Source organism: Hippocampus comes, unplaced genomic scaffold, assembly GCF_001891065.2.
Source record: "Hippocampus comes isolate QL1 unplaced genomic scaffold, H_comes_QL1_v1.1 scaffold57, whole genome shotgun sequence".
Lineage (NCBI taxonomy): Eukaryota > Metazoa > Chordata > Actinopteri > Syngnathiformes > Syngnathidae > Hippocampus > Hippocampus comes.
The window spans coordinates 2171956-2189077 of record NW_017805039.1 but is presented as its reverse complement, the minus strand read 5'-3'; the positions used below and the strand labels follow the sequence as shown (position 1 = coordinate 2189077).

The window sequence follows — 17122 nt, the reverse complement described above, 5'->3', positions numbered from 1 at the left end:
ATATATATATATATATATATATATATATATGTGTGTATGCAAAATAAATATATTTGCAGACAAACAACGCCCTAATGTAATTTTTTTGCATCTCTGCCTGACATTGAGGCCACACTTTTACACCTCGCTTCCCCGTTAGAATTAAATGATGCCTTCCATTTAAATCTACGTCAGTGTCTCAAATTAAATACATCAATTTAGATAAGAGAACCGAGTGACACTTTCCCCCTAATAAAACAATCAAGTGTGAGTAAAACAAGCCACTAAAAGCAACTGTTTGCCTCATTGAGGTTATCGCTGGGATTCATTAGAATCTGGAAGCCAGATCAAACAGATTTGCTTTGGGGTTCACTTGCATTGGGTCACATTAAATAAAGACTCCACTTGAGCCAAAAGCTGCATGCCAAAACAATGCGGGGGTTTAGGGGGAGCCATATGCACGGATGAATGATTATATGGGGATGTTTAGAACGGACTATCATTTATTTATCTTCGTGTGAGGGCTCAATTTAGCCACTTTTGGGTTTTCTATGCCAGCAACATCATTTTTAAACGCCTTTGCATTTTTTTTTTTTTTTTGCGGCATCATTTTTCCAACGTGGCTTTCATTCAGAGACGGTGATGATGACGGTGAGGTGAACGGGACACCTCGGGCTGACCCCGACCCGCAACAAAGCCAACTACTAGTCACTGTCTGGGGCCTTTTTGTCCCATTCTTGTGTGCGTGCCCTCTGCGGAACGGTCACGTTTTGTTGTGCGCCCTTTGACTTGCTGCCACAAGGCCAAATATGGCCCCCGCGTCCCTTCAATATGGGCCCGATTAATTTTTCAGCTCGAGGTCCCATCTGTGGGGGTCGATCCCGTCCGTCAGTGAAAAAGTCATAAATCTACTGTGCGGGTTCAATATAGAAAGGGGGGGGGCGGTAGTCGGATGGATGGGTTTATATAGATAAGATAAATAATGACGCAGCAGTTCCAATGCACAAACATCCAATTTTCCAATTTAGCCCCGCCAGCAAATCTTCATTAGGCCAATTAAGGACGATGTTTTTTTTAAACGTTATATTTCGGGAAAGCCGCAAAAAAAGCAAGGGCTCCTATTGGCTGAGTTGCCGGGTCACGTGGTCCTCGCGGCCGTTCATCTATTTGACAGCCGCGGGGTGGCTTAATGCCAGAGGGGGGAAAAGGGGGCTACAGGGCGAAGGGGTAGAGGGAGAGAGGGAGAGAGAGAGAGGAAAAAGAAAAATTAGTATTCTCCTACCAGCCTCGCTATAAATCAATCATGGAGTCCTACGCGGTGAGCTGCAAATACGCCGAGCCGCACTTCCCGCCTTGCGAAGAAGATTACAGTCATTTTACTGACCAGGGGGGCTATTACAACAGCCCCCCGGACTGTGGCACGTACGGCGGTGGGCGCTACCAGCCTGCAGCCGCAGCCCCTCCGCCCGAGCCCGGCTACGCACCCCAACCAACCGCCTATGAACATTCCTTGCAGGCGCAGCAGCAGCAGCAGCATCCACGGGAGGATGCCGAGCGGCTGCCCCAGCAAGGTGCGCCCTTCCCCGGCTACACCGAGCACGACGACGCCGGGGGCAAGGAGGGGGGCTTCCCGGAGATGTGGATGACGTGCGCCAGTAAGCCCACTCAGGTGCAGAAGAGAATCGTTGCCGGAGGGGGTCACCAGGCCAAAGACAAGCCGCCCATCGTAGTGTACCCCTGGATGAAGAAGGTGCACATCGCCCACGGTGAGGAACACACCTCCATTCTCATCTATCGGTTACCCTTTTTTCTGACACCCTATGGATGTCATTTGCTTTATTATTTTATTTCTCCCTCTTGCCCCCCGGCAACCCATCTAACACCACAACACCCCCCCCCCCCACACACACACACTTGCTCTAGTGTTTTGTCCATTTGGGAGCACCATTTCTTGTGGTGAGTTATTTATGATCGCAGTGAGAGTCAGGCAGAATTACAGCCGCTATAAACTTTTATGGCTCTGCCGCAGCTTGTGCGCGCGTGTGCGTGTGTGTGTGTGTGTGTGTGTGTGTGTGTGCGTGCGTATGTGTGTGTGTGAGTGTGTGTGTGTGTGTGTGTGTGTGTGCGTGCGTGTGTGTGTGTGTGTGTGTGTGTGTGTGTACCCTGACAGTGAACAAAGAGATGCGCGTTAATAGTCCAGAATGGTTTTTTTAACCAGTTTGGTGGTCAACCGCAAATGGGCACACAAACACACACTTTCAAAATACAATTAATAGGAACAGCCTCTAATAACTGCAATGAAAAAAAATCGACTATTGATATGAATGGGTGTACAGTGGTCAATTATTCCTATTAAGATAAACATACCTAAATTTGCAACGAGGCTGAATAAAAATGAAAAAAATGTACATGATTTAATACAATTATTTGGATTTTTCTTAAATATACAGTATAACATAAAAAATAATTGGCAGTAAATTCAACCAAAGGTGCTCTCTAAATTTGAATACAAATCTTAAAAAAAGGGGAAGTATTGGGATATAGATTTAACACACAGGCACAGCAAATCTACACGATTACACATTTACACACCAGTATGACACTCGATATTTATGTCGAGAAAGGCGCAGAGAAGAAATAACAGAAAATAATTAACATCGGCTGCACAATACTGTATATCGAAAAAAGATGGTCAATCTTCGGATCGCAAACACCTACAATACCTTTCATCTTAAATTGTGTACTTTTATCTGACTTTGACCAATCATATAGAACGTTCAAAACACATCGTCATCTACTAGAAGTTGGGGCCACTACTAACACTAAAAGTTTATGTCGTATGTTATGGGAATTAGCTACGAACACATTGACCATGAAAATGTATTTCTTTCATGAATAAAAAAGTAGTTTCCGTTGTTGAACACGTTAAATATCGCAAAAATATCGACATTGCGGTTTTCAACACCTACATGTTTCTCGTGCTTAAAGCGAATGCATATGCTTTTACGAAGCAGTTTAGGCAAAACCCCTACTGATTGGGATCAATAAGTGCCCCATACATCAATACCACTTTACAGAATTTACTTTTATAATGCCGAGTAAATGTATACCCAACTCACTTTAATTTTCATTTTCAGTTCGTCATATTGCACGGTAACACACCATTGCCCTTTCGGCACGTGTTCTCATGTAAAACAAACAAACCAACAAATGACGTCACGCTGTCCGTTCCTGCCCTCCCACAGTGAACCCGAACCACCCGGGCCCGGAGCCCAAGCGTCTGCGAACGGCCTACACGCGTCAGCAGGTGCTGGAACTGGAGAAGGAGTTCCATTTCAGCCGCTACCTGACTCGCCGCCGTCGCGTGGAAGTGGCGCATGCGCTCTGCCTGTCCGAGCGCCAGGTCAAGGTGTGGTTCCAGAACCGGCGCATGCGCTGGAAGAAGGACAACAAGCTGCCGAACACCAAGGGACGCAGCAAGGCCAAGAAAAGCGCGGAGAAGGTGACCCTCCCGGTGTGAGACTGTGGGGCCGGGGGTGATGCGAAGGGGGCATTTAGGACCCCCAAAAAGACCAAGTGACGATCCAGGCCCACATTCCTCAAGCATCCATGCATCTAGCTTTATATATAGCCTAGTATCGTCATCATTTTTGTTCGAGTTCTGGATCTCCTGGAAGCATTCATGGTTTGTTTTGGAGAGAACAGGGTTACAGTATTTTTTCTTCCTGATTATTATTATTATTATTATTATTATTATCATTATTATTATTTCTACAGGGTAAAAAAATAATACAGGGTTGTATAATTGTGAGGCAGAGTATTACTTGTATGCACATGACCAAAATGCAAACGCAAAGATGACACAGGCGACAAATGGGCTCGCACTGTTATGTGCCAAAGCGTGCAGCGCACGCACACACACACACGCACACACACTTATACACAACTGAGCTCCAAAAGGTGTTTGTATATTTGTCTCAGGGTTTCCTTACAGGGTTTTAAAGTCCATCCAGCACCAACATACAAAGAATAATAGTGTTTTCCCCCCTCATTCTTTTAGATTCCAGTTTAATATGCTAATTTGCCTCCGTCAGTACTTATTATTTTTTATTATGTGTATGTTTATAACATATTTTATTCTTGGTAACAGCAACTGTGTCGTTTTGTATGTGAAAAAGGTACGGCAAAAAAAAAACATCAGTGTACGACTTTTATATGTGGAAAAACATTTTGATAAAAAAAAAATCTTGGTTAAGTAAATAAAAACTTTACATTATAATTGTATTGTCTCCAGCTCTCTTGCACACATGCACACACTGTGTTTAAATAAACGAGAAGACACATAAGTCTCAATTTTGTGTGAACATTTTGCAGATGAAGTCTCATTAGGTAAAGGAAATAAAGAAATAAATTCATCGAAAATAAGTTTTACCCAAAGTCTGTATTTGGTCTGAAAACGACGAGTTTTAAGAAAAGGTGGATTATAGCTAAGGGAAAAAGTAACAAATACATATGGAATGTTTGGGTCTTAAATGCAATAAAAGTCTCTTTGGTGCCAACGAAGTGAAACAAAGAAATAAATGAGATGAAAGTCTACTTGGTGCGCAAACGTGACAAGAATCGTAACATTTCAAGTAAACGTGCAAAAAAGGGAGATAAAGAAGTGAGTATTGCATGGAAATGGCTTTTCGGGCAAAGTTTAAGACTGCGTTTGGTTTTTAAATCAAGTAAAAGTGTTTGTAGTGAAAACGTTGCAAATAAAGAAATATGGACTAGGTAAGGTTTAAAAAATACAAGAAATATATTTAACAATCCTCAGTCAATAATGAGTCAAATTAAGAAAAATCGCGGATTCGTTGCATTTGGCGCATGTTTATGTTGTGGAAGACCCAAATAAAGTATGTCGGGTGCAGGACAAATGCTATATGGGTCGCTTCTGGTGGCGGTTGGTGGGAAATGAGTTTCTTTAATTGGAGGCTTCCGTTGGAGACAAATGGGCAGGAAAAGTCACAAGAGATTCATCAAAAAAGGACCATGCACTGCAGACTGAGAACATTTGCGACAGATGGATCCAAAATGTGACTTAAATAAACAATCTGGAAACCTCCACACGGATCCAATTACCTCAATGGCGTTCAATCAGTTTAATCGCAGGATAGGTCGACATCACATACATAATGCATCATCATCTACAGGTTAAACCCGTGCACTTAAAACAAAGAGTACCTTTCTTGTTCTTTTTGCCCATCTTGAAACGTTACGCGCTTTCCGCCAATATCGCTGTTGGAACAACGATGTCCCCATGTGGTTAATTCGTGCATTGCATCTTAAAGGAAAACATCAGTCACTACGTCATTGTCGTCAAGCAAAATGATACACAGACCAGTCTTAGCATTAAACCCTTAGCTTCTGATAATGTTTTAATAAGACGTCTGTGCTTCTTCTGATCCGTTTTATAAATACAAATCATCCAGTCCAGCTGTCGAGCCTAGCTTTAATGGCCCAAAGAGGAAATCAATGCATTGGACCTTCCAGCTTCGAAGCGGAACCAATTTTCGCGTTAAGTGTTGCCTGCCGGACTGAGAATTTCCTGTGGACCAGTCGGTGACTGACTCCAAGCTTTGCCCTCAAACTCCCATGAAACAGAGCCGACCTCAGCTTTGTAATAATACTTTGTCATAAATAGAATATTTAAAGGGAGGAATTATAAGCAAACATGTCTCTTGCAGCGGACGCCTTTGTGTCACAAATGGCAGGTAAAGTGTTGCATCTTTTGGCGTCAACACATCATGACTTTAGCAAGGCAGCGGGTTCGCTAACGATTTTTTCTGCAGCGGTGGCAAATCATATTAAAAGTTAAGCATAAGGTAATGTTTCGATGCAACGCCAGCAGTAGCTGCGAGTCTTTAGCTTAAATGTATGACGCACATGCACGCTGTCAGTGTTGTGCAATGCTAATGAAATATTTACGCCATTAGCAAGGTTCGGAGTTAAAAGTACATAATTTACTTGCGCAACAAGTGCAAGGTTTGACTGAAATTCCCTGAAGTGAATTTACCTGCGAAACATGGTTTCCGGTAGAATATTCTCCACTAAAACACCGGTTTTGGATGACGTTTTCACACTTGACTACAATTTAAACCATAAGAGCTAATTGTCCTACCTTGGTTTGTGCTGTTGCTCCCAGTTTTGGAATCTCTGTTGACATTGGCATTCCTCCACTTTGTCCACCGACAAACACGTCCGAGCCGCCATTTTGCGGGGACACTTCTAACTTCCGACCCGATCGAACTCCACCTTTTCAAAATTATACATTTTGGTTTGAAAACAGTGTAGTAATAGACTCCGAATGCTATCCATCCACAATGTTAGCACAGCGAAAAAGACATAACTTAAAACAATATCTATAAATATTTTGTTATTTAGCCAGTAAATGATGTACATGAATCTCTTGTGCTTATGACTTGGACAGCTGCTGAGCCTTGGCCTGAGAGTGCAACCTTGTACCAGCCACTGAAGGGTGAGTATCCCGCCCCACCCCCCTCCGGATCATATCATTTCATATTTAAACCTATTCACCGAGAGCTTTCTTTGTATTTCTTAAGTATTTCGCTGTAGTGATGAAAACAGGAACAAAATAACAACAACTCTCCATTTTGACTTGTGCAGAGGATCAGATTTTGCTGTCAGAATGCGCCTCATCCCTCGCTGTGCAGGTAAAATCCGTTTTGTGGGGCTGTGTATTGGATGTATCTAGATTAGGTGCCAAATGATGTGTCCTCTGAGCCTGTTTTGCCTCCTGTGCAGGCCTACCTGCGGATGTGTGGTTTGCCCGTGCAGGTGGTCTGCAAAGCAAATGCCGAGTACATGTCGCCTTCTGGTGAGTTAATGTACAAGTGCAGTATTGTTAATGTTTTATGTTCGAGCGGAAAATGTTGCCCAAACTGTTTTTACATTTTTTTCTGCAGGCAAGATTCCCTTTATCCATGTGGGAAACCAGGTGGTGTCGGAACTGGGTCCAATAGTGCAGTTTACCAAAGCCAAGGTGAATGAAAATTAACACATGGACATGAGTTGAGCCCCAAACCGAGTTGCCTTCAAACATTATTTGCACAGGAAAATTTTTAAGTCACATTTTGACATGAGAGGTCAAGCGTAAAAAATAAATAAATAAATGAATGAATTAGCCTCGGTTAATAATAAGTCCTAAAAGCAATACAATGTAGAGCTCTGTCTTAGCTCGATCTGATTGTAAGTTATATTTCATTTTCAAATTGAATTCATTTGAGGATTTTTCTTTTCACGCCAGGGTCACTCTCTGAGCGAGGGCTTGGATGACATTCAGAGGGCCGAAATGAAAGCATACATGGAGCTGGTCAACAACATGCTGCTGACGGCTGAGGTACTTTACACACATATGCAGGGATAGAGTCTGGCACACTCCAGGATTTTTCCTGGCTCAAATTGAGGTCATTGTGGTCATTTGCATGTATGTTTGTGCTTCACCCACCTCTGGCTCATGTTTTTTTTTTCTGTGATGTATACAGTATATTTATATTGTCTTCTCCAGCTGTACATCCAGTGGTGTGACGACGGCACAGCTGCTGAGGTGGGTCCTCTCCTTTCATCAAGCATCTTCAAAGTCACATCGACTCGCTGACACGTCTCTGTGGGGTTTAGATCACTCGCCCCAGGTACAGCAGCCCCTACTCGTGGCCCCTCAGCACCATCCTGGCCTACCAGAAGCAGTGGGAGGTGCGGCGGAAGATGAACGCCATCGGTTGGGGAGGGAAAAACCTGGAGCAGGTTAGGAATTATTATTGTGGAAGTCCACTTAACACATTTAGCGGAGCGGCCACTCCCTCTCCCTTTTTGCCTTTCAGGTTTATGAGGATGTGAGTCAGTGCTGTCAGGCTCTCTCGCAGCGCCTCGGAACGCAGCCTTTCTTCTTCAATAAACAGTATGTATGAGGTGCCATTTTGAGTAAAGTGATGCCCGCCTAGTGGCAGTTCACTCTTCACAAATTTACCTATTTGTGTTTTTTTTTTCCCCCTGTGGAACCTGACCTCAGCGATTGGTGGATAAAATTAAACATGTTGAATGTACTTGTACACTTTTTTGTATTTGACAAAAATGTTTTATTATTTACAATAAATCGACTAACTGCTATTTAATTAGATAAATGAATAAAAATACGAAATAAAAATTATGTCAACCAATTTTAAGGAAAACGGTTAAATGAGCACAAGAAATACTATATGACACGTTACGATCATCATCATCATATATGTCTACTTTGCCCACCTCTGTCCGAAGAGCTGCGGGTTTTTTTGGGGAGGGGGGTCGGGCATTCTTAGTGTTAATAGTACTACCGTGTGAATAGGAAGTACCCCTCCATCTGTATTTCCAATATATTTGTCGTACATTTTACAAATAAATAAAAATATGAAATACCGTGTGAATAGACAGTATCCCTCCATCTGTATTTCCAATATATTTGTCGTACATTTTACAAATAAATAAAAATATGAAATTGTGTCTTTAGCACCACCCGGTGGCAAAAGGCTGTAATTACTCAGATTCCCATTTGGTCCGGATTTCAATTTATGTTCTCAGTACTCAATTCCGATCTAAAGCCAATTAATACTTTTTCCCAATGTGACCAATATGACTGTGCTTACACTGATGGAATACATGAAACAAGCTCCGTGCCCAAATTGCTCCACAGGTGTAACGACCAGGCAGAGACGACACAGAAATAACCAATACTATTATAAACAATACGCAACTCATACAGTGTTAAACATTACATGGTGTTTATTCTGGCTGAGTTGAATCTTGCACCCATTAATTTCAATGAGTGTAACTTCAACATCACTACATGTCATTTGTGTTTAATCATGGTCATACTTCTCATCTTAGCACATTTCGACCACATTTATTGTTTTATCCACCTTTCATGTACACCTGGAGTTTATTTCCAAAAAAAAAAAAAAATAGGGACCAAGAAATGCCACTGGGAGTAATTAACGCTCCCTCAAAAAGGCTTGTAATTGAATGCATTTATATTTTAACATTGAATACATACTGTAGTTTAGGAACAATTTGTGTATTTCTTCAGGCCGACTGAGCTGGACGCGCTGGTGTTTGGTCATTTGTTCACCATCCTAACCACCCGGCTGACCAGCACCGAGCTAGCCGAGCGCGTGCGGGGCTACGGAAACCTGCTGTCCTTCTGTCGGCGCATCGAGCAGACCTACTTTGAGGACAGGACCTCCTGAAGGGGACCTCCTCCGCCCCCACACCACCAACGCACCAAACCAAACTACCAGACATCTGTTTGTACCTAACTCGAAGCCGGTAAACTCACCATTCACATACCTTTATTGCTGCTTCTGGTTCTTCTTGGACATTCAGAAAAACACATCTGCTGGTCCCTAAAAGATTCCAAACAATTTATTTATTATTGTAATTATTATTACTACTACTAGTCATAGTCGCACTTAGTTTTTTCAATATTCCAAAGTGACAAGTGTCTCCTCCTTACTATGGACAAGAAAAACATTGCATGACTATAATGATGAAGAGTATTACGTTTTCTTTTTGTGAATGTAAGGTGCCTGTAAAATAAAATTGATTGTATCAAATGAGAACTATGCATTTTTTTGTAAGCCATTCACGTAACTTGTCTCCAGAAAAAAGACTGTTCCAATCATTCATCAAAAAACAAAACTACAATGGATTAAAAGAAAAATTTAGCATGTTTTAAAGTTGCACTGTTTTTTTGTTTTTGTATGACTGATATCATCCTGTTTTGAGGTGGTGGTCCTATCTTATGCAAGTTCGCAATCTACTCCTGGACCAATGACAACTTTGTATTTTGTTAACCTGTGGAAAGAGCGAGGGCGTTGTGAGTAGGCAAGAGGGCTCTACTTATTGAAGTGCAGCCCCGTGTGTGGAAAAAAGGGAAACGCCGGTGTAGACGCATTTTTACAAGCATTTTTACTGACGCAGGTAGCTCTTCATACAGACTACACCAAACACATTTGTCAATTGAATTATCTGTTTATGGGGCACATGCAGCGGAGACATTAGCAAACTAAATTATCACCACACTGAAATCTTCACGAGCAATTAAACGTTAATCAATGCATCTCTGCCTACCTTTTTAGCTTTGACGTGATAGTGTTTAACATGGCGTAGTCAGGACGTGGCTTGAAAAACTTTGGATCCTCCCCCAGCCGAGGATGGAAATCATGGGCAGAGAAACTGTGGGGGTGGAATTGGGTAAATTAGCTCAATTGTAAGATCATAAATTCTGAATGTCTTGCTCAAAGACATTTTGTGAACCTGAGACCATGTGTATGTGTGTGTGTGTGTGTGTGTTACCTTTCTATGCCCTCTGTTCTTCTGTCTGTGTTTCTGTCTTGCTTGCTTCCTCTCAGGTTGGGTTCCTGACCTTTGAACTTCCCGGTGCCGAAGTAGCCTGAGTGATGACCCTGTCGGGTTCAAAGGTCATCGGCAAGGCAGCAGATGCACAGAGCAGGAAGAAAAATAAACACAGACAGAAAAGAAATGAACTTGTCATTGATGACATTGCATTTTGGAAGCTTCCGCTCCTTTGAAATGTTGCCCTATTGTTGCTTTAATGGAGCAACGCGTTCTACACGTGCTTGTGGCTACCCGGAAACATCATTCAGCAGCTTCAAATTTTTGCGATTCTATTCATCCATTTTTAATGCTGTACTGGGCATTTGATTGGACATGATTTGGAAAAGCTCAACTGTCTATATCAGCTCCCATGCCTGGAGGAAAGCAGGGAGAGATCAACACCTGCCCAGTACCATGCCAACAGTAAAGCACAGTTATGGCAATATCATGCTGTGGGGATGTTGGTCAGCGGTAGGAACTGGAAGATTTGTCAGGATTGACAGAAAGATGAATGCAGCAATGTACAGAAAGCTCCTGGATGAAAACCTGCTTCATCGTACTCAGGACCTCAGACTGAGGTGAGGATTTGATCAACCCCAAGCACAAAGCCAAGACGGCGAGGGAGCGGCTTCAGGACAACTCAGCAAATGTCCTTGAGGGATGCAACCAGATCCCAAACCTGAATCTGATCGACTATCCCTGTGACAGTCATTTCGGGATGAGCCTGCCTATAACATAAAAAAATGTGGAAAAATTGAAATGCTGTGAAGACTTCCCAGATTTACTGTGCGTGTGTGTGTTTGTGTGCGTGCGCTCTGTCATGTAGTTGTAGTAACATTCTTTTTCCACACGAGGGCAGTACAAGGCTGCAAGTGCAGCTCGAAAGCAATGAGCGGTGTTGAGGATAAAGCGTAAATTAATTACAGATAAGTGTACTCTGTACTGTACTTGAGGATGGAAAAGTGTGTAAATATTACTGTACTGATTCAACTCCTTTATTTAAGTTAAAGGAAAAGCTACAGACACTGAAATGGAGTTAAGTTCTAAAGTAAAAGGCACCGACCACGAACGATTCTGGGAGCCAACAACGTCAAATCAGGCTCTAAAATGTACCAAAGCATTTGTCCTTTCTTAGTCCAATCACCAATCAAAGAACAATAAATATATCACATTTTCATGTAATCTCTTGTTCTTTGACTGACTTGCGACCGGTTCAGGTTATAGTCCGCCTTCCACCGGCTGGAATAGGCTCCAACAAACCCCCCATCCCTCCGTGGCCCTTTTCATGATAAGCGGCATTGAATATGATTGGATGGATTTAACCTGTTTTTCGCACAGTGGCTTCTTAATGTTCACAACAACATGAATGTGAAAATTGCCACCCCTTCACAATTATATTAATAGCTTGGTAATCATTATCACAATAACACGTGAGCAGAGCAGCTGTTGATTATCACTTTCCTGATGTGTGGAACTTCATGATGCAACATAAGGCAAACACACACACACACACACACACACGCACGCACACACGCACACACACACACACACACGCACACACAGGAATTATATGCAAGGCGTGGAGGTGCAATATTAAAGCAATGGGAGCGTCTATTTTCACATTCCTGCCGCGCTTGATCCGAGTTGACGTGTAACACATGTAAACAAGCCCTCTCCTACCTAAATTCAGTCTTTAGGGACATGCAAATGATTCAAGTGAGTGGAACTCAGTGTAGATTCCCCCACCCCCCCCTCCAAAAAAAAAAATGTCATAAATGTTCGTGAGAATGAAGGCCGTGACATTAAGTGGGTCGACGAAAGGTCCCCACAAAGATGCGAGTGAGGAAAATGACTTTACACAAGATGAGGTAGCTGCAGGCTAATTAGCGTCACGCGTCTTCATTAACACACCAGACTCAATTTTGACTCAAATGGAGAATACGCAGCTAGCTCATAAACAAGAGCAAAGAATTTGAGATGATCAATACATTTAGTCAGAGCACTAGTCGGGTCTGAATTTAATGCTTCACCCACACTCTTACAAATCTGATCGTGTGTATGTGTATGTGCTCACTCTCAAAGCACCAGGAAGTATTTTTTTCTGTCTAGAGGGGAGATGTACTGTAGATTTGAGTGGAATAAAGAGATTAGCTGTGTGTGGATAATCCTTCCCCCCCCTCTGTCTCTCTCAGACTCCCCCCGTGCCCCCGTCTGTGTGTGTGTGCGCGCGCCACACACACACACATACACACACACACACACACATTTATACCCATCTAGTCAATCACATCCTTCTTCACAGTTGACTTTGATAAACAAAAAAATCTTTACTGCAGCAAGCGTCAAGTTGGCGGTGCCTCAATGGGAAAACTGCGTCAGGCTTAAACCCATCAAGGTTATTCTGCCAATTTGTTCTGAGCAACTCATTTTGTATCCATCAGTTGGCTTTGTGTGTGTGTGTGTGTGTGTGTGTGTGTGTGTGTGTGTGTGTGTGTGTGTGTGTGTGTGTGTGTGTGAGGCTGCCGGGTGACATCCTTTCAAAAATCCTCCAAGAAGGCCCTCGAATAGCTCCAAAATGCCCTCAAGCGCAGGTGAATAACGCACTTAGCGCAGGCTAATAGCGATGGAGCATTGATTTTGAATATGACTGCAACAAACTGGCAGAAAGACTGTTGAGTAGTATGTTGTCATACTGGCGTCACATTTTGGTGCAGATCCAGCAAATCATCATTTCTGGGGATGTTACAGTCCACTTGCACTGGGGTAGTGAAGATAAAAGATTGTAATCGCTTCCACTTACTGGACTTGAGTGGAATGCCTGAGCTGTAAAAATGTAATGTCAAACAAATACAAATAATATGAATCAACCACTCATCAAATTGCAATTTTTTAATGTGAGGTTTGGCTTTCTACTCCCTAAATTTGAAATTTAACTGCTTTGCTGCCGAAAAGGGTTGCTGAAAAAAATCCAAACAAAAACATGAGAAATTAAATAAAAAGAGAATCACTTGTTCCATTGCTGTCCTCAAACGCAAGTATTTTTGCTCCTTAAAGGCACTTCCTTATCTGCTTAGCTGCCCAAACGGGTTGCAAACTTGAATAATTTACCGCCTAATATGGTTGCTGTAAAAAACAGAAATAATATGAATAAAAAGAGAACCGCTTGAGCCATCAATGGTCTTGAACCAGAGACACAGCACAGCCAAACTCTTAAAACGCTTTTGCTGCCTAAACAGGTTGTTGGAAAAATAAAAAAGATCAACTAAATTCAAATGGAATGTAAATAGAACCCCTTGATCCATCGCTGTGCTTGAACTTGAGACTCGCTGCTCCTTAAAGTCAAGCACTTAACCACATTCCTGCCTAAACGGGTTGTAAAAATCCAAATATAAAAGCAGCACAAATAATCAACATAAAAAGAGACCATCTACCCCGGTGCAATGCACATAGTTGTTGAGCTCTTAATGGTTTCCTAATGTAACCGTAGCTTCACGATGACAGGCGTCATGCTAGCATGGACTCTTCAACCCGACCAGTCCGCGGACTCGCACGTGTAAACCGAGCGGTCCCAATGAAAGAGAGCTTATGCCGCAAAAGTGGATTAAGGCGTATTAGAAGGTTTTCACTCTGACTTCACTGTGAAAACACGGCCGAGCCGAGATGATCTCAGGGTAGGCTTTCTATACAAGAACTTTATTGATCTTTAAGGATAAAAAGATGACCCAGATAGCACACACCTGTTGATCTTTATTGAGCCAGGAAATGGATTTGGTAACTTCAAGGTGGACCCCACACGCCTCACTCAATAATTTGAATCAATGCAATGAAAACGTCACAGTTTCTGATTACGTTTGTTTCCATGAATGCAGTCAAGTGAAAATTGCGATTCTTTTCGTTGTCATGATACTGTTTAGGATTTAAGCCAACGTGACGGTCAGGTTAACCTACGCTAGTTAGCTTTCGTTAACAAAATTAATGTACCGGTAGTCAACTTTTGATGATTTCAGTGGAGTTCTTTGTCTAAATAAAAAACATGATTGAGCAAATTTCATATGTACTGTAGACGGTATTTTGTCAGGAAAATAAAGTAATTGTTTTTGGACATTTTTGCTATATTACATAAAATTGCAAACAAGCAAGTTTTTTTCGCAAATAAAAGATCATAAATTGAAATATATGTTGAACCACGCCTATGCAGTGGCTCCACTGTAAATCTCTTTTTACCATAGTCTTTCTTCACATAACTATCGGTACTTTTACTTAAGTACAGAGTGTGAGTACTTTTACCACCTCAGTTTCACACAATAACGGAAGAAGAAAGGCACAGAGAAATTGAGCTGGCTTGAGAAAGTCCAGTTTGTTTTCACACTGGCCTCTTGTGTTTTGAGAGCAGAGGGAAAAGGTTTCAATCAGCGCGGCCCAGAAAGCCGCTCATGATGTGAAAATGTGAAAAAGCGCACGTTGAACATGTTAGCCATCCTTGTTTTGCTGTAATCTGAGGTGTGTTTCATTTCCTGGATCACTCTCTCACTTATGACCTCACTCTTGATGTGTGTGGGTGTGTGTGTGTGTGTGAGGCCTCAAAGACCGCAATCACACACATAACACGGGCGTGAAATTCAATGATCATGTGAAACATATAGAATGTGTGAGCGCACGCGCGTGCGTGCGTGTGTGTGTGTGTGTGTGTGTGTGTGTGTGTGTGTGTGTGTGTGTGTGTGTGTGTAGACTAAACAGTGCGGCTTTGCTGATTAAAGCAGGGGCGGGCAAAGTTTTTTTATTTTTGAAAATTTTTAATGGACAGATGAGTGAATTTGGTAACTTTGAAGACGAGGGTTAAAAGAGTTTGTCACTTTTACTATTCATAAGTGATTTAATAAACAATAAATGAGAAAATTATCAAATATGATACAAAAATAAATACTGACAATTTAATAGCCAAATTTGGTGTATTTCATGCATCAGATATTAGAAAAAGCCTTGTTAAAAAATGAATTAGCCCAAATGCATTAACAATTGTTTCAACAGTATGTCAAAAGGTTTATCTGACAAATACATGTTTATGTTTTAACATTTTAATTCTATTTATTTAGTGATTAATGACTGGTTAGCACGTCCGCCTCACAGTGCAGAGATGCGGGGTTTGATTGTGGCTCCTGTCTTCCTGTGTGGAGTTTGTATGTTTTCCCTGTGCCTGCGTGGGTTTTCTCTGGGTACTCCGGTTTCCAAAAACATGCAACCACCTGTGAATTAAAGTATGAATACAACAAGACTTACTAATATCTGATCTACTGGTCGCTTGTATTTGTGTGTGACCATGCTGCTTCGCTTTTGACAAAGCTAAATGGAACGTGGCCAGAAGATGAACAAATAACCTTTTCTTTGATGTTTTTGGCAAAAGAGCGTCTTGCATTTGAATGTTTCATTTGTTCACCACCCTTCACCCTATCAACAACATCATCGGGATTGGCCAACTTGGACTTTCCAGTGCACACAACATTAATGAGTTTGACACACTAGGAAGAGGGTGCTTCCATCCATTGTGTGTCTGTGGAATGTGTGTTTTTCTTCTGACACAGCTGGAACAACAATGAGGGTGTGTATACACGTGCGCGCATATGCGTGCGCACGTAATGTGTTTCTCATGTTGATATTTGAACAGCCGAGTCCACAAAGTGAAACATAATGTGTTCCATAATTCCGGGAGACTTCTAAGTTGCTCTAATTCCCATGTTTCTCTTTGGAAAGCATGAAAATGAAGACTTAGTGTTCCAGCGTCAAAAAATTCTAGAATGTGCAGTATATGTTGGAAAATGTTATGATTTCACAATAATAACAACAATGACAATAATGATAAAAATAATAATAATAACTTTGTTTGAAAAGCCCCTATCATGAGACCCGTAATTTTTATTTTTATTTTTACCTTTGATTTAGATTCTTTATAATCACTCAATGTAAAAGATTTTCATAGATTTAAATGATTAAAAAAAATTTTATCCTATAAATGAGGCGGCACGGTGATCAACTCCTTAGCACGTCGACCTCACAGTGCAGAGGTCATGGTTTCGATTGTGGCTCTGGCCTTCCTGTGTGGAGTTTCTCCCCCGTGCTGGGATAGGCTGCAGCATGCCCACAACTCTCGTGAGGTTGAAGCGCTTTGGAGAATGCATAGACGGATACAACAAATGATTGAATTATTCAATTATTTCTTAATCATTTTATTTGACTAATTGTTATCGATTTTAATTAAGAATTTGAAAAAGTTTAAATCCAAAAATAGGTTACATTGTTTTAAAATTAAATAATAATGAGTAATAACTCACTAACTACCAACCCAAGGAATGAGTTATTAATGAAATACAATGATATTAGCTAATGAATTCATATTAATGTTAATTTAATTACCAATTCGACTCCAACAAAATATTTTTTTAAATAAAATAAAAATTTGTTCAATAAAACTAAAATGTTATCACATGTATTGTTTCCTTCTCCTTTCTTGCTACTGGTTAAAAAAAATCCTCTGTCCACTCATCACTGAGCTCAAGTCTGCTGAGCAACACTTTCTTCACTTCCTGGAGGTGGAGTCTGTCCCAATATTTTTGTCCACTGAAAGTACATTTTTTTAATTCAATGTTTAGGAGCTTCCTCACTTCCTCACACCCCCACCCCCCCCCCCACAAACAAAATTAGACCCACACAAGCAACA

The 17122-nt window shown here is 41.5% G+C and overlaps 2 protein-coding genes and 1 long non-coding RNA gene across 4 annotated transcripts in view; 2 read left to right on the top strand and 1 right to left on the bottom strand.

Annotated features, from left to right (window-relative positions):
• The window catches only part of LOC109512351 (homeobox protein Hox-D4b-like), a 13353-nt gene extending 9010 nt beyond the window's left edge, over positions 1-4343 (top strand). Inside the window, exons 2-3 of one of the 2 annotated variants that reach the window (XM_019863986.1) lie at positions 1496-1745; positions 3225-4343. In XM_019863986.1, coding sequence (XP_019719545.1) covers positions 1496-1745; positions 3225-3499 — 525 coding nt within the window. In that variant the 3' untranslated portion in view covers positions 3500-4343. Of the gene's footprint in view, positions 1-86; positions 1746-3224 lie in introns of those variants that run through there. The other variant, XM_019863985.1, reaches the window with a different exon arrangement.
• Positions 4344-5695: 1352 nt separating this feature from the next.
• On the top strand, positions 5696-9632 carry mtx2 (metaxin 2). Its single transcript, XM_019863984.1, has 10 exons — positions 5696-5735; positions 6452-6499; positions 6649-6695; positions 6787-6859; positions 6948-7024; positions 7289-7381; positions 7550-7588; positions 7660-7785; positions 7863-7939; positions 9101-9632. Exons 1-10 carry the CDS (start codon positions 5696-5698, stop codon positions 9258-9260), a joined length of 780 nt encoding a protein of 259 aa, XP_019719543.1. The 3' UTR covers positions 9261-9632.
• Positions 9350-17122, bottom strand: part of LOC109512353 (uncharacterized) — a 31157-nt gene continuing 23384 nt past the window's right edge. Inside the window, exons 2-4 of the long non-coding RNA XR_002167504.1 lie at positions 10369-10465; positions 10144-10248; positions 9350-9416 (exon numbers count right to left, since the gene is read on the bottom strand). This is a non-coding gene — a long non-coding RNA (uncharacterized LOC109512353). The remainder of the gene's footprint in view (positions 9417-10143; positions 10249-10368; positions 10466-17122) is intronic.